The 18,161-nt window shown below is 42.9% G+C and overlaps 2 protein-coding genes across 6 annotated transcripts in view; both read right to left on the reverse strand.

Annotated features, from left to right (window-relative positions):
* ltbp3 (latent transforming growth factor beta binding protein 3) overlaps nt 1-3,735 on the reverse strand; it is a 74,212-nt gene extending 70,477 nt beyond the window's left edge. For 2 of the 5 annotated variants that reach the window (XM_047379368.1, XM_047379365.1), the window contains exon 1: nt 2,960-3,722. In XM_047379368.1, the coding sequence (XP_047235324.1) occupies nt 2,960-3,200 (241 nt within the window). In that variant the 5' untranslated portion in view covers nt 3,201-3,722. Of the gene's footprint in view, nt 1-2,959 lie in introns of all 5 variants that reach the window. The other 3 variants (XM_047379369.1, XM_047379366.1, XM_047379370.1) reach the window with 2 other exon arrangements.
* An 8,223-nt stretch (nt 3,736-11,958) lies between these two features.
* Nucleotides 11,959-17,011, reverse strand: si:ch1073-224n8.1 (histone-lysine N-methyltransferase PRDM9). Its single transcript, XM_047379874.1, has 2 exons — nt 16,579-17,011; nt 11,959-15,896 (listed from the first exon to the last, which is right to left on the reverse strand). Exons 1-2 carry the CDS (start codon nt 16,814-16,816, stop codon nt 14,941-14,943), a joined length of 1,194 nt encoding a protein of 397 aa, XP_047235830.1. The 5' UTR covers nt 16,817-17,011; the 3' UTR covers nt 11,959-14,940.
* Nucleotides 17,012-18,161: the final 1,150 nt, after the last annotated feature.

The following is an 18,161-nucleotide window of genomic DNA, read 5'->3' on the forward strand; positions in this document are numbered from 1 at the left end:
AAAAAAAGATTGACTTTAAATAGTTTGGCAAGGACCTTATAACCCTGCCCAGGTTGATGGGCATGAACAATTGCTTCTTTAAGGTCTTGCTATTGTATTTCCTCTTAAAGCCTATTAAAACAGCAATTGTGTACTTTTTGCATAATTTTATTCAATCAACAGTAAAACTGTGAAATCTGTCCATTTCTGTACACATAAGATTCAAATAATCTTGAAATGTTAAAGACCATACTGTTTTAATATTTTCAGATGATTAAAATATTACATTTTAAAAGGGGGTACTTTATTATCACTATTACTGTATCAAGCAGAAGGAAGATCGGACCGATGGATGTCTGGACAGAGCCAACGAACTAAACACATTCTTAAATAGGTTCAGTTCAGAAACAAACTCAGCATCCTTCTCTCCTGCTCACAGCCAAATATACATCTACCCACAGCTTTCCTGTCAGACCTCCATGTTTTATCTTCCACCTCAGCCATGGACCCTTCTGCTTCTCCATGTGTGCCTTTAACCAAATCAGATGATGGAGATTCTGCAGCACCTCTTCAACCTTAGCCTGACAAAGGAGAAGGTTCCAGTGTTGTGGAAGACCTCCTGTTTTGTTCCAGTACCAAAGGTACCAAAGGAAACTCACACATCAGTCCTCAATGACTATAGACCTGTTGCCCTGACATCCCAATTCATGAAGGTCATAGAGAGACTCCTGTTGGCCCACCTGAGTAACCTAACAAGAAACCATCAGGACCCTCTTCAGGTTGCTTATCGCTGTGGAGTTGGAGTTAAAGATGCCATCATACACCTGCTTCAACAAACCCATCTGGACAAAGCCAGCAGCACTGTGAGGACCATGTCCTTTGATTTCTCCAGTACATTTAACACAATTCAACCTGATTTGCTTTGTCAGAAACTCCAGAAGACTCAGGTGGAGGCCTCAACAATCTCCTGGATCAAAGACTCCCTGACAAACAGACCACAGTTTGTGAGACGAAGGGTTGTGAGTCTAACCAGGTAGTCAGCAGCACAGGAGCACCACAGGGGACTGTACTCTCACCATTCCTTTTCACTCTGTACACCTCAGACTTCCAGTACAAGACAGACTCCTGTCATCTGTAGAAATACTCTGATGAGTCTGCAGTTGTGGGCTGGATCAGAGATGGACAAGAAGCTGAGCTGGTGGACCACTTTGTGTCATGGTGAGCATCTTCTTCATGAGACTGTCGTACAACAACAGAGTGTCTTCAGTCAGAGGCTTCTTTAGATTTGCTGTAAGACAGACCGCTACAGGAGATTGATCCTGCACACAGCCATCAGCATCAACAACGGCTCTTTGAGGAAACCTGCGTAATATGAGCTACAACAACATTTAATTTCCATTTGGGATTATTAAGGTATTTTTGAATTGAATTTGAATTTTATTTAAACCATCCTAATGTATAAAAAAGTTCCATATGAATAAAATCATCTGATTGTTGTGAGCACAGATCTGAAGGTGAAGCACAAGCAGGAACATGTGGTATGTCTATTGCAAGTCATATTGTTATTGCAACATTCAATAATTCACCAAATTGGATGCCACAAACATCAATGTGTTTTATTGGGATTTTCTGTGATGGACCAACGCAAACTATCATATCGTGAAATAGAAGGAAAATTATTCATGGTTTTAAAATGTTTTAACAAATTAAAATCAAAAAAGTATTGGGTTAATTGGTATTCATCTCCCCCAAGTCTATACATTGTAGAACCACCTTTCAGTCCAATTACAACTGCAAGTCTTTTGGGGTATGTCTCTACCAGCGTTTAACATCTGCGACTAAAATGTTTGCCCATTCTTGTATGCAAAATATTTTAAGCTCTGTCAGATTGGAGGAAGAACATAATTTTTTTTATGTTTTGCAGCATATTCCCAGTAGAATTTAAGTCTGGACTTTGACTGGGCCATTCCAACACATAAATCTGTTTTGTTTAAAACCATTCCATTGTAGCTCCAGCTGGATCTTTAGGTTTGTTGTGCTGCTGAAAGATAAACCTTTGCCAAGGCCTTAGGTTTTCCCAGTCTCTAATAGGTGTTTTTTCAGGATAGCTCTGTATTTAGCTCCATCCATCTTCCAATCAACACTATCAAGCTTCCCTGGTCCTGCTGAAGAAAACCATCCCACAACATGATGGCATTTAGTAAGATATTCATAACCTAATCCTGCTTTAAACATCTCCGCAACTTAATTGCTGATCTGTCCAGTGTGTTCTGCTTACTTCATGATGTTGTTTGTTGTTATGTTCTCTAACAAACCTCTGAAGCCTTCACAAAACAACCACATTTTTAAATTAGACACAGGTAGATTATTTGCTAATTATGTGATATTTAAAACTAATTGGTTATTTACAGGTATCTGAGTAAATGGGGCTGAAGACAAATGCACGCTACAGTGGAGATTTGTATCAGCAAAAACATCTTTAAACCATGCACCTTTTCCTCCCTCTTAAGAATTTGGCACTGCATTCTGTTGATACCTCATGTAAAATCCCAATAAAATGTCCTGAGGTTTGTGGTTGTAGACTAACAAAATATAGAAAAGTATCAAAGAAATTCAAAGCACTGTATTCCACACTCTACATCAGAAATAAAATGTATACTGCTTACCCAAGAGCATCTAGCTGATTATCTAGTTTAAAAGTTATAAGTCTATATAAAATAGATCTGTGAATTGTTAGTTTACAGTTCTGAGTGCAGCCTTGTAATAACCCCATTAAACTCGGGTTACCAGAGTAAACCTTTCTGCCCAAGTAGGCTATTTTATTCCATGGCTGTAATTAGCATTTTCACTCTCCGTGGTATTTTTATAAGGTCTGTCTGGAACCCACCACAACCTTTAAAGCTCAGAGGTCACCCCAGAGGCCTATTCATATCTCCCATCCCTCCGAGAAATAAAACGGCATTGTTCCAGCCTCACTCACCAACCCTGAAGCCCTGTCCGATGAGCGTGTCTGCGCCCTGCCCGTTCTCCGCGATCAGCGTGGTGTTGTTGCCCTGCTCGCAATTATCCTGGCACTCTCCCTTCAGGCAGATCCGCTTGCAGATGAGGGGCGCGATGACCACCTTAAAGCGCTCCCGTGCCGAGGCGCGCTCCGAGCACCACACCAGCCTGTGGACACTCAGCCAGATGACGAGCAGATGGGAGATCATCACACAGGGCATCCTGGCATCCTTCACTGCCCTGTGCAGAAATCCGAGGACATGAAATCTGTTGGCTTCAGCTCCAGCTCAGAGGAATCCCGCTTTGTTATCCGAGGGAAAACTTTGACGTCTCATACGTTGGACCCCCTCAAAAAAGCGCTTCCTCACTTATGTTTACCTCTTTAGGGAAAAAAAAAAAAAGTTACTCCCTTTGCGTATCCAAGTTGTCCGTCTGCAGAACTGCCACGTTTGCCATCCTTAGAAGTTTCCTGTTGGTCCAAAAAAGTTGCTGCGGCTCCTTTTCACTGTTCTCTTCCTTCTTTTCGCCTTGCTGCGTTGGAGAGTTGGAGAGGACTGGTGCGTATGAAGGTTTGGGAGAGAAAGAAGGGAGGAGACGGAGGAGAGGTGAAAGGGAAGGAGCCAATCCTCTCTGAAGAAAGTTCGCTACAGGCAGGCCAGGCCAGCCGGTGCAGCGCTTTCCTTGTTGGTTCTTCCTTTCAGGACCTCCTCTTCTGCGGCCCCCGCACAGACCCCGCTCCGCTGATCACAGCTGCACAGTTGTGTGTGTCACTCTGACTCATAAAAACTGTCGCCAGCCTCTGATTTGTAACTAGATGCACCTTTGTGTTTAGGCCCATATGTCTGAAAATATAGGAGCATGAGAGCAGAGGCGTAGCTAGGACCCGGAATTATTGGGGGCTGTACCCAACCCAGAAATACAGGACATGCTGTACCAGTTTTTTTATTTTATTTTTTTTTTAAAAATGAAAGTTGAACTAAAGATGTAAAAACCTTATTTCTTAGTTGGTGCCCCAGTACAACTGCCTGATCAAATCTCAACATAAATGTTATAATATCTAGAAAGTCTGGTTGTCTAAAAGGAAAAAATAAGGAAGTAAAAAGGACTAATAAGTTAAATCCAAAACTTAAATCCAAAAGAAACGGGGTATATGCATGTCCAAACCTGGAAGTTATAAGTGTGTATCTAAACTCAAAATGAGAATGTGGTTTCACCAAAAGGACCATGTTGTACTGAAGACTTGAAACTTGTGATTTAGATCAGAAAATGTGTTCAGTTCAGGTATTTATCCATCATGCGTTTTTATCTTGTGTCTATGTAAATATGTTGCCTATTTATATATGAATATCTGCAAGTTGCCGTCTGGTATTCAACCCTTTCTGTTAGACTAACCTTTCATTTCTTGGATATCATTCAGCCACACTTACCCAATAAATGATATCCCAATGGCCTTGCTGTGTATCCTGGCTAGGTGGATCAGTAAGTCAATGTCTCACTCACTCTTGACAAACAGCTTGCTGTGATGCATCTAGAGGAGGTGACTGATGGTGGCTCCATTTCTAAGTCAGTATTTATAGTCACTTATTGCGATGATTATGCTTGGGAAGTTCAAACATATGCAGAACATAAGTAAAGGCAGAGGATCACCTGGTATTTACCACACTTGACAGAGTTGTGCAATTGGTCTCCAGAGTTGTCTTCTACATTTCTATTGAGTATTCCTTGAAGCCTCTCAATGTCCTATTGATGTATATTTTCAAGGACTCCATGTATGGGGCATCAAATCATAGGCTTTCCTGTAGTCAATTCAGGCAATGCAGAGATTTGTATGTACAGTCTTGGAGACTTAAATTAATCCTCTGTAACATGGCCGATGCTTGGCTCCTCTGGTATGACTGCAAATTTTCTTCTGAACACGACTCATCTATTGAGTGATGCGCCTACTCATATTCACTGCTATGAATCCTGACAAGAGCTTTGATTTAGTGTAGAGACATATTGTTGGTTGGTAGTTGGATGGTATTGCCCCTTTTTAGGGGTCCTTCATGATCAGAATTGTTCGACCTTGGATCAAGCACTCTGGGAGTGTCCAATTATTCTTTATTCTGTATTCTCATGAGAATATCCTGTTTATTCTCCTGGCTTTGAATCTCTACTATACCTCTTGAGGTGGTTAGCCTGAGCTCTGAGGAGTTTCTTGGCGGTCTCTACAGCCCCTGGTTTGGACAGGTTGGAGTATTTCTTCATTCCACATTTCTGTTGCTTTGACAGTTGGCATATATCTCTCAGTGTCACCTAAGCTTCCAGCCTTCACAATGGCAGACACTACAGCATATGGCTTAGACTTGCAAACAAGTATCTCAAAGATCCCTGTTGCTGTGGTGCATACCAGCTAATTGGTCTTGGTTCTAAGAAAGTATATATCATAGCGCTTCTTTCACATCTACTAGTAGATCTTTAGAAGGTACTTTATTACTTAGCCTTGGTGAAAGCCATAGGTCCGAGGTTTCCAACTTAGGCATGATCTAAGCTCATCTTTGCTTCGCAGTGGGGCTTGGTACTCATTCTCACATTGTGGGGATAATTTTATACCCTGACCTTATGTCCTGGCTCCCCCTTGCTGTAGCATCAATGTTGTAGTTTATCAGTCTCTGGATGTGATTAAGATGGTAGGGACAGAATTTGTCATAAACAACATAAAAGCATTATATAAGTCTGTGGCTCCGATCTCCTCCGTGTCTGTCTCGGGTCCAGGGGGGCAGGTCTGTGGCTCCTCATGCCTGCTGTTGAATATTTTTATGGAGAAACCATATATACACAAGCACACTCACACATACACCCACAGGTGTTTGGTTTCAGGTATTTACAGATACCCAGATATACTCTGTATTGAGCTTCAGTTGTTACTAAATACATCTTGCAGTAATTAGTACTGTGTACCTTTCAGTAACATTGTTGTTATATATGCATTTCTGGAGGTGTAGAAGTAGGGTTTTTTCTTGTATTCTCTTTATCCTTCTTTTTTTCCTCTATTCTTATCTCCTTCTCTATCTTTTACCTTTTTACCACACCACCCTCCCTTTTTTGATTCTTTTTTTTCATTTCCGTCTCCGTGGCCATTGCATTTGAAATAATTACAAAGAAATTTCTAATAAAGATTTTTATATATATTAACTGGAGCATTATGGCAAAAGCTGTAATGCTCCACTTGTGGAAGTAAATCTGTTGGGCTTCTTCTTGGCACTTGGCAAAAATTCTGAGTGCTACTGTGTCGGAGTAAATAAAGAAAATAAAAACAAAAAAAACAAACAAAAAGAAAGCAAGGATACATCCTGGTGTGCACCAACAGTTCAGGCTGTTGAAAATTAGCAAACAGTAAATCGGACTTCTGATGGCTTTTTTCTATAATAGTTTTTTTTCTTGGCACTCTTTCAAAATGGCCAGATTTGTGGAGAGCATTATTAGTGTGGACCAACCCGGACTCCTTAGTAATCGTTGTTGGCGACTTTGACAAAGGTAATCTCACCCACGAACTCCCCAAATACAGACAGTTTATAAAATGTCCGACCAGAGAGGACAACATTCTGGATCACTGTTACACCACCATCAGAGACGCTTATCACGCCGTCCCACGTGCTGCACTGGGCCAATCCGACCACATCATGGTCCACCTGATTCCTGCATACAGGCAGAAACTTAAGCTCTGCAAACCTGTTGTGAGGACGACAAGGAAGTGGAGCAGTGAGGCTGTGGAGAATCTCCAGGCGTGTTTAGGCTGTACAGACTGGGATGTGTTCAGGACTACTACCAACAGTCTGGACGAGTACAAAGAGGCTGTGACTTCCTACATCAGCTTCTGTGAGGACAGCTGTGTACCATCATGCACCAGGGTGAGTTACAACAACGACAAACCCTGGTTCACAGCTAAACTCAGAAGGTTAAGACTGGATAAGGAAGAGGCCTTCAGGAGTGGGGACAAAGACATATACAGAGAGGCTAAGTACAAGTTTGGCAAGGCAGTGAAAGAGGCCAAACGACTGTACTCTGAGAAGCTCCAAAACCAGTTCTCAGCCAACGACTCTGCGTCTGTCTGGAAAGGGCTCAAGCAAATCACCAACTACAAGCCCAAAGCCCCCCACTCCATCAACGACCGACGCCTCGCCAACGACCTGAACGAGTTCTACTGCCGCTTTGAAAGACAAAGGGACAGTCCTGCAACCATCCCCCATGACGCCCCCCAACAGCTGCAGCCACAATCCACCACCCCCACCTCCCCAACCTCAAGAGGGGCCTTGGCACCTCCAACCCCCACCCTGAAGTTCCCCCCCACCAGCCCCCTACCCACGCCGAGGACGGCTCTTTCCATCCAGGAGAGGGACGTCAACAAACTCTTCAGGAGACAGAACCCCCGGAAAGCTGCTGGTCCGGATTCTGTCTCACCAGCCAGCCTGAAGCACTGCGCTGATCAGCTGTCTCCAGTCTTCACAGACATTTTTAACACCTCACTGGAGACATGTCATGTGCCAGCCTGCTTCAAGTCCTCCACCATCGTCCCTGTTCCCAAGAAGCCAAGGACCACAGGGCTTAATGACTTCAGACCCGTCGCCCTGACCTCTGTGGTGATGAAGTCCTTTGAGCGCCTTGTGCTCTCACACCTAAAAGACATCACCGACCCCCTCCTTGACCCCCTGCAGTTTGCCTACAGAGCCAACAGGTCTGTAGACGATGCAGTCAACCTAGCCCTTCACTTCATCCTCCGGCACCTGGACTCCACAGGAACCTATGCCAGGATCCTGTTTGTGGATTTCAGCTCTGCCTTCAACACCATCGTCCCAGTTCTGCTACAGGAGAAGCTCTCCCAGCTGAGTGTGCCCGACTCCACCTGCAGGTGGATCACTGACTTCCTGTCTGACAGGAAGCAGCGCGTGAGGCTGGGGAAGCACGTCTCTGACTCCCTGACCATCAGCACCGGTTCCCCCCAAGGCTGTGTTCTCTCTCCTCTGCTCTTCTCCCTGTACACCAACAGCTGCACCTCCAGTCACCAGTCTGTCAAGCTTCTGAAGTTTGCGGACGACACCACCCTGATCGGACTCATCTCTGATGGTGACGAGTCCGCATACAGATGGGAGGTGGACCATCTGTTGGACTGGTGCAGCCAGAACAACCTTGAGCTCAACGCTCTAAAGACAGTGGAGATGGTTGTGGACTTCAGGCAGAACCCAGCCCCACCTGCCCCCATCACCCTCTGTGACTCCACAATTGACACTGTGGAATCTTTCCGCTTCCTGGGAACCATCATCTCCCAGGATCTCAAGTGGGAGCCAAACATCAGCTCCCTCATCAAGAAAGCCCAGCAGAGGATGTTCTTCCTGCGGCAGCTGAAGAAATTCAACCTGCCAAAGACTATGATGGTGCACTTCTACACAGCCATCATTGAGTCCATCCTCACCTCCTCCATCACCATCTGGTACGCCTCTGCTACAGCCAAGGATAAGGGCAGGCTGCAGCGTGTCATTCGGTCTGCTGAGAAGGTGATTGGCTGCAGTCTACTGTCGCTCCAGGAACTGTACACCTCCAGGACCCTGAAGCGGGCCGGGAAGATTCTGGCTGATCCCTCCCACCCCGGTCACAGACTCTTTGAGACTCTCCCCTCTGGCAGGAGGCTGCGGTCCATCCGGACCAAAACCTCACGCCACAAGAACAGTTTTTTCCCATCTGCCACCAGCCTGGTTAACAAAGCCCGGAAACCACCCTGACACTCTCCCTTTCCCCCACACCCCCCCTTTTTTTGCTGACAGGACAGTTGTAACCTGTAACTCTATGCGTTACATTAACGCTCAGCTTGGACTCCTGCTTTACTTGCACAATGATCACCTGCACTGTTGTATTGCTCTTGCATCTTATACTGCTCTATATTTACTCCCACTCACTTAAAACTATGCACATATATTTATATTATATTGTAGATATGTTTATACTGTTTAATTTGTACTGTATTGCACCGACTACGCCAAAACAAATTCCTTGTATGTCCAAAAACGTACTTGGCAATAAAGCTTTTCTGATTCTGATTCTGATTCTGATTCTGATTCTAATCGTTGTACTGTCAACTGTTTCTCCCAACAGGGCTGTGAATCTCTGCAGCTCCTCCAGAGTTATTGCTATTGACCTGTTTAAAATTTAAATCAAATGTTTTTATTCTAAGTTTACTATACTCTGTTTTGTAAGATCATAAAATGAATAAAGATTTGTACCACAGGCAAACAAAACAAAAGGCCCAGCAAATTGTGGGTGACCCAAGTCTTCCCCTGTTTGGGCATTTTTTCAAGCTTCCCTTTTAGAAGGCAATATAGGGCAGCAAGAGCAACCAAGAACATTTATCAGACATCTTTGATATCAAACGCAAAACGTTGCTCAACTCTTGGATAATAGTTAGATTTAAATTGTGCCCGCTGTTTGTTCATGACTTTGTTGTGCTTCGTCTCATTTATTGTGAGTGTTTTTATGTTTTTACCCACCACATGAAGCCAAAGGCAAGTTTCTACATATGTGTACAATATAGATTATTTTTAATTATTATTAATAATATAAAATGGTTAATGAATGACATAAAGCTAATGAAACATCCTCATTGCAACAAGTACACACATCTGCCCCGTTAACAGAGCTGCAAGCTGAGATTTTTCCAACCCTGCAACAAATTACAGTGTAACATCATGCAACTAAATAACAGCCTGGCCTACAGGGATGCACTCTCACTGAAGCAACCTGTAATTGTGACACCAAACTGTCATCAGGGCAGGACTCATCTGAGTGATACACTCAAATGAGGCTCTCGCCTAGGAAAAACTACCATGCTGATCCATGATAAAAAACTAAAAGTTCACCAATGTAAGGTCTGTTGGGGTCTCAGGCATACAAAGGGACACACAAAACAATTGAGTTACTTCCTCTTTCAAAAAGTGAGAGTGTTTACTTTCAGTCGCCAAGGAAATGACTGCATGGGTCAACAGAGTTCACAGGCTGCTCTCACATTTCTCTGCTGAACTGCTCGCCATCGTCATCGGCTGCCAAGACACACACACCAACACGCAGAGTGTAAACACATTGTGGATCACACAGGAGCCATTCTCTGAATGTTTGTTGGTATAATATGATGACTTCCCTCTCCGAAAACGGAGCCCTTAAGAGCTTAATGCAGCACAAAATAACGAGAAAGACAGAAAAGACAAGCAGCTGTTCTGCAAAACTAGAAGGAAAAGCGGCTTGGTGGAGCTGAGGATGGTGTACCAGTTAAATCTTTAGATATATTAAAGGTGCAACATGTCAAGCTGCAGCACAATGGTCCTAACAGTAACAAACACAAATACATTAACAGATCCTGATGCTAAAAGCCCTGCCTTCATATTGTAATTATTAAAATATAGCCAGCTTGGTTCTGTGGGTTTTCAACCTATAATTTAGGGTTTTATTGTTTCAATTGTGAAGCTCATTGTTCGTTAAAGGGAGCAAATAAGAGCTGTAGAAACATACACCCTCTGAGATTTAACAGACAACTTCCAAAAAGGAAAGGACAAACTGATAATATGGCCCAGTTTGCTTTTTTCCTGGAAGGAAAACTTTGTCCTTGAATAAACAGCTTTTAAAACTTAAAATGTGTCTTTTTTATTTGGTTCTGACTTTTTATAATTAACAGTATTTATTCCTTTGCAGTTTGGCCTTGTTGATTTTAAATAAAGCAGTTCAAATGAAGATTTTTGTTAACCTCTGTTTAATATTTTTTGTATGTATTTTTTATTGAGTTTCAAAATATTTTTTTCATCTTGTGCATGTGAAACACTTTGTGTGGTCCTCAATGTGTATAAAATGCATTCTATATATAATTACTAATAATTAATAAATCAAATACTTAAATATGTCCAAACAAGTAATGTCCTTTCCTCCTTTATTTAACTGTCTATTGGTTTCTCTTTTTAACACACAAACAACATTGGATTGCATTCTAGTTTCATTGTGATGTTGAGTTCAGTGTTCTGAATGGTAAACTTGCAGGACTCTAATGGTCCTTTAGCGCCGCCACAAGGAGAAAATTGTAATTTCAAGTAAACAATTCCTAATAAAGAACAGGCCATAAATTGAATCAGATTTACTTACAATCCTGGTTAGAGGTTTCTATAAATGCAGGATAGACAACCTAAATCAAAAGATAAGATCTGGGTCAACGTCATACACAGGGGCTCAAATATCCACATCCTAAGTAGTATTTTGCTAAATGTCCGAAGTCAACAGCCTTTCAGGATAATTCTGGCCGGATATTTGACCACTCTACTGGGAAGAATCGGTGGAGCTCATTTAAATTAGCAGATGTTCTTGGGTTAGGGTCACTATGAACTTAATGTCAGGCTGCTCTATTTATTCAAACTAGCTTTTTATGTGTGTTCATGTAATAACACCCAATTGGCTCTAAGTTTCAACAGTCTGACCGAACTTTTCCCCCTCAACTGAAAGGAAATTGGTTATGTTGTCCAAGAACATCCCAGCAACCATCCAGACTGAAGCCTGAAAAAAAACTGAACACCAGTGTCACCATCCACAGTGGAGTTTTGCATTTTTCTAGAGAAAAACCCTCAAAAAATGCCACCTTCCATGACAGCTTCACACGTGGAGAGACAGAATGCCTTCTAATAGGATGATTTATGGTCAGATGAGAAAAAATACTCCATTTAAAAAGACTTTAGAAAATACAAAATACAAGACTAGAAAATCAAACAGAAGTCAATTAAAATGAAAAGAGTCTGTAGGAACCCTGTTAGCATAGAGAAAAAAGCCAAGTGTTATTAGGGCTCCAGTGTCCAGTCTATTCTGTCAATGCTCCACCAGATGTTTTTTAGTCTTTAAGCAAAATGCTCAATATTTCACAACAATATTTCTCTGCATTTCCACATTAAAAACAAAAAAAAAAGACATTGTGAGGATAGGTAGAAACAAGGTCCTTTAATACAGTAATATTTAAAGAACCTAAACAGGTTTGAAATTTTTTTTTTTTTTTTTTATTCACAAAAGCATAACAAATGCATTCACATGTAACATTAACTTCTTAGATCAATGACATTTCTTAACCTACATGCAGAGGTCCTCCTGTCAGCTTAAAAAAATGATTATCTTGGGCAGAGACAACTTTAGCATGTCATGTCTTGGATATACACAGCAACAAATATGTGTTAATGACTGAGAGTAACCATCCTGTTATATATAGTTGTTAAATGGAGATTATATTGGTATATATGTAAAATAACACCACCTTTTAGCTCAAAGCATTGTGTCCCAACAGATGAGAAGGGCATCATGAACACACTCAACTGGAATAAGTATTTACATCACACTTTGACGCCCTAAAATCATCACATTACAGTTATACATCAGTCCTGCACGGGCACTTTTATCTACAAAAAAAAGATACCCTTCTTGAAGCAAATAAAACTAAGTTTATCTATGTACAGAAACATATAGATACAGAACAGCTGTGCACAGGTGAGGACTGCGTGGAACCAGCAGGTTAAAGTGAAACGGAGGCGGATGGCTGCGGACCGGAGGGAAAGATTTGCTTCGTAGAGACACAAGCAGGACAGTGTGAATGTTTCAGCAAGTGTTTCTTGAGTATGAAACCCGGATTTCGAGTTACTGATTCATTTCATTTGAATGCATCAGTGACACTGATATAAATTTGACTTATCTGCCGTCTTCATGAATAAACTCATTTATAACCCGGCTGTCCATTTCGACATGGTCTCTGATCATGGTTATTGTATATTGTCAGAATCACTAACGGTCATCGGGACTTATTAGGTACCGTTTAAAAAAAAACGAAGCCAGGTTTTGTGCATAAAAAGACAGACTTGAATAAATACAGAACAACTAAGACTGGAGCTGAGCCTTTTTCTTTATTTGCGGCCTCAATGCAGATCTGGTGTGGGCTGACATTTAGGACTCACCTAACCATTTGTTTTAAACGTTCAGTCCAAAGTCTTTAGTGCCACTGTACTCGACTGTGATGAGTGGCTAACAGTACCATTACAGTTTCAGGAATAAAACGGAGATGACTTCCTTTCATTGCGGCACATTTTCACCTGGAATTTGTTGGAAGAATTGACTTTAAACATATTGAAAATATTGTGAAACAATACTAACTATGAAAAGTCACTGCATAAAAAAAAGAAAAAATCATTTGGATTGGTGTGAAGTTCACTTCATGTGGATGCTGATCTTAAGATACAGTTCTGGTCAGAGGTTTACATACACCCACCATAGTTATGAATACCTTCAGTTATTGGCTGAATGACAGGAATGCTTCTGCAACCTACAGTGGCAGTAAATTTTAAACAAGTGCACAGATTGGAATTTATAGTGGATTTTATCTGATCCACACAGGGTCAACATTATACATACAGGTTGAAACATATATGTGCATCACCTATAACATGTGGTTAAATGTCTCAGAGAGTCTCAACTCGACCATAAAACATTTGATAACCATCAACAAGCTTCTGCCATGATTCCGACTGAATATTTGACCACTATTCCTGGCAGAATTATTGATGTTGCTTTAAACTGGTTTATTTCCAGGCACCAAACTTGACTTTTAAGCAAAGTCCATGGAGTTTCAATTGGGCTGAGGTCAGTGGAATTTCAGAAAGTTAATGTCAGCCTGATTTACTCATTCCAAAACCAGTTTGGATGAGAGTTTGGAATCATTTTCCTGAGTGCAAGTTTCAACCAGAAGCAAGTGGTTAGGAAGAACCCAATAACCCCAGAAGCTCAACACTGCTATGACCTGGAAACTGCTTGAACAACAAAGCAACTGCATCAGTGAACATAACATTTATGTTTAAACTTGTCTTAAACTGAGACGATGACAACCAAGCAAGAAAAGCACCCCAGCTCCAAAATGGACACCTTTACGTTTGACTGAAATGTGCAGCTGCTCACATAGAGAAGCCAAATTCTTCCTGGAGAAAGAGATTTGCAGCAAAATGAAACAAATACTGAGCTATCTAGCCACAACTACAAGATGAATGCTTGGAGGAGTCAAGAAGGTGATTCTTTCAAACCAAACAAACACCGCACCATCTGTTGAGTACGGTGATGGCAACATCATGCTGAGGGGCAGATTTATCTACAGCAACTAAATGATCTAATATGGACTGCTTCCTAGTTCTAAAGCTTTACCTCAAATCAGGCGGGTGAAACTTGGACAGTTGGGTGTTTCAGCAGGAAAAAGATCCCAAACTTATCAAAAATGGATGAAGCAGGCTAACGCAGGGCTTCTGGAATGGCCCCAACTACAACGCTTTTAAAAACTTAAAGAGGATGTATAAAAGGTAAAAAGTAAATGACATTCACTCCCATGATTAGTGTAAGTAAACGTCTGACCGGAAATGTAAATACGCACATTTTAAACTTTATAAATTCCCTAAAAACAATATAACCACGAGGGTATTACAAGGCATAACACATTCTACCTCTAGTTCTTTTTTGACCTTCAATTGAATCTTAAAAAGTCTTCACTGCAAAACGTCCAAAGATAAAGTACATTATAACATTTCTAACCTCAAGTTTGTGTAAGACACATGCAGTTCTGTAAAAACACTGACTGTATGTAAGGGTTTCTGAAGTTCTAAGACATCCAGAGGTGGTTTATGATGGTTTGTCTTCTCCGTGAACCTACCTGATGGTTCCATCCAAGATTTAGAGTATTTATGGTTAGAAACATCAGCTTTGTTTTCACTAATTAAACAGCAGTAACTTTGAAGCAGCTGAACTTTTAAAATGCAAGTATGTAAAGCGTGAAAGTTTATGATGTTAAAATGGTGGATGTGCAGTCTAGAAGAAAAATGTGTTGGTGTTGTCAACCATGCTTTGTTCGTTTTTCTCAAAATACAGTCATAACTTCTCCCCTCTTCCTTAAACACAGTCTGCAACTGAGCCATCCTCCTCTTCGGCCCCCCACTCCCCGAACCGCATCTGGGGAGAGGGAGCTGCAGGATGGAGGTTGTTGATGTCATCCAAGGCATCTGGGTCCGTTTCCTCGATGGGGGCGATCCCCATGTGGCCGCCTTCGTCGCGGTGCGTCCGGACGTGCTTCCGCAACGCCGCGGGCTCCTTGAAGGTGCGGTTGCAAAAGGGGCAGCAGCAGGGCCTCTCTCCGGTGTGAATGAGCTGGTGGTGTTTGAGGTGCTGTAGGCGACTCAGACGCTTCCCGCAGATGGCGCACACGTAGGGTTTCTCGCCCGTGTGCGTGCGCCTGTGTTTGCGCAGACCGTCTAGGTGGCGGAAGCAGTTGCCGCACTCGGAGCACGAGTAGGGCTTCTCGCCGGTGTGTATGCGCAGGTGCGTTTTGAGTGCCCCGGACTCACGGAAACGGCGGCCGCAGACTGCACACGGGTACGGTTTCTCACCCGTGTGGATGCGGATGTGCTTCTTCAGGCTGGAGATCAGACGGAAGGTCTTGCCACACTCCAAGCAGTGGTGGGGCCGGTCCACTGAGGGCTCCCCAGCGTTGTCAGGGGCTGAAGGCCCAGCAGAGTCCTCGGCTCTGCCTGGTGAAACTGTGTCACTTCTGCCTACTCCAAAAGTCCTGGACAACGGTTTCTGTCCATCGAGACTTCCCTGCTGCTGCATGGCACTGCCACAGTCACGGACGAGTCTTTGGTGACGCAGCGTGTTAGAGAAAGAACGCTGAGTGCCACCTTCATCTCCAACTTGACCGTAAGCAATGTCCCCCACATTAAGGGACGCCCCGTCTTCATCCCCAACTTGGTTGTCCTTCCTGCTGGGCTGACCAGAACCTGAAGGTGGTCCCTGCTCCTCTTTGATCTCAAATCTGGATGTTCCACTGGGACCCTGAGGCTGCCTCTCGTCTTCAGGACGAAGAACACAAAGAAAAAAAGGTATGAACAGAGGCATTAAGGTGTTTAGAACCCAAAATAAAAACTGATTTCTTTACTGTAAAACCTAAATCTAATGCACATATGTTTAACATTGTTATATTTATGCAGAAACAATAGTAGTAACAGTTTTATTATCACTTTATGTCAATACAACAAGTCCTCACACTTGTCTTGTCATAATAATATGTATACATTGGAAGGCACTGAAAAGTTTTTATTTTCCGGAGCAGAAAGTCGCAAAAGCTAGAACGTGAAGTTACAGATGGCGGGATTGGTTCCTTGTCACAAACAATCCAATTTAGACCAAATGATCCCAGTGAGTCATGATGAGCAGAGTAGAGAGTCAAATTAGGTATAACTGCAGAACTGCTCATCGAAATGAATCTCAGCTGGTGCCTCTGTTCTCATCCTCCATGCATTTTTACAAGTAACCCGTGAGAACAATATTTCTCTTTATTCAGGAATTTATTTCTAGGAAGTCAATTTTTTATATTCTGAAAAAAAAAAAAAAAAAACGGTACAATGTCTGGAAAACAATTTTTTCCCCATACTGGGTGATTTCACAGTTTTCCAAACTTGGGAAATGCTAAAGGAAAATTAAGAATCATTAAAACTGCGACATGAACGAATGCAGCACAGATTGTGGATTTACCTGTTCCTCTGGTGTCGGAGCACATGTGAGATGAGCTGGATGAAAACGAGTCCAGAGTGTGGTTTGTCACTGAGCCATCAGGCTGGATTGAAAGCTGACACATTTTGTATTCATCTCTTGGTTCAAAGCCATGAAGAGATTCATCGACAGAGCCGCTCAGACCAAGGTCCACCCCTGCTCCGTTCACATTCCTGGAGTTCTGGTGGTCTCGGTCCAAGCCTGGAGTCAGTGAAACCATGGAAGAGAGTGAGGGGCCAAAAACCTGCTGACCGATCTGCTGGGGGCCCGTGTAGGAGACCTGCAGCTGGTCTATGAGCTTCTGAGCGCTGCACAGACACTCGTGTAAGGTCTTGAGCTCCCGCTCCGACACCTCCAGCCGGACCTTCAGCCTCTCGTTCTCCAGCTCCTTGTGCAGCAGCTCCTGCTGGGTCTCGTTCAGGACCAGGACCACCTCCCCCAGGAGCGTGTCCACGGCGGCGGACATGGCGGTCTGGATGGTAGGGGCCAGGCGGGATTTCAGCGATGTTACCGTCACGCCGCCCTGCGAGGCTCCGTAACCCCCCTTGGTATCCGCTTTGCGGTCGTAACAGGGCTCCATCCTGTCGGGGATGTTGATGATGCTCTGTTTGCGGCTCCCAGCGTTTGATGGAGAGGTGTCCATGCTAGCTGCGTACCCTGTCCGTCTGGATGTCATCGTTTATAATTGATCCGCTGTTCTAACGTTTGAAGGTTTTAAACTGCACAGGTTCTGTTGCTGAAAACGTATGAGAGCATAAACGGATCCTGTTAATATCTGTTTAACCAGCTGTGAACCAGACGCTGCCGATAAAAACAAGATGCGACACTCCGCTCCTCACCGTCAGCCTGCAGTTAGACAACGACACGGCGAGCCGCTGGGAGCTGTAAGGCGGCGGAAAGCCGGGCTCTTCAGGAGGAATCAGTGGGAGATCCTCCAGGCGTTCATAAAGCCCATCATTTATTGTTCGGGTACTTTAAATACTGCGGCCCTTCGCGGGGACTCGCTCATCTCCAGAGCTCCAGTGTAAACTCGGAGGCCTGTCGCGATTTTATGACGAAACAAAAGGTTGCAATTGTGTTTCCGCGCCCCGAGTTAAGACTTAAAGGAGCTATTCTCGCTTCAGGTCAGGAGGGACGTGGAGATATTTTTCTCTCATCAGTGGCGACTATTACATGAACTCGTCCCTCCTTCTGCAGCTCCCCCAAACGCACATCATTTCAGCAAAAAACATATTTTACTTATGTAATTTATCAGAAACATTAGGAACTAGAATTATGCCGATAAAATGTAAATTTATAATACACTTTATGATAGCTTGACACATAGATGAGAATAACATTAGAAATGCTCTTTTGAAAAAGAGAATGCATTAGAAATCTGAAATAGTATTTTTAAACGTCTTTATTCAGTGAAAATAATTCAGTTGAGGTTTGACCACTCTACATAGGTTACATGTTGAGTTTAATTTAATAATAATTGCAAGCCTTGGATCAGACACCATCTCCAGCTCATTTTACAGTACTTACACTCTGCACGTCACAAGAGGGCGCCCATTTTACTTTAC

This window comes from Girardinichthys multiradiatus, chromosome 11 (genome assembly GCF_021462225.1).
Source record: "Girardinichthys multiradiatus isolate DD_20200921_A chromosome 11, DD_fGirMul_XY1, whole genome shotgun sequence".
NCBI lineage: Eukaryota > Metazoa > Chordata > Actinopteri > Cyprinodontiformes > Goodeidae > Girardinichthys > Girardinichthys multiradiatus.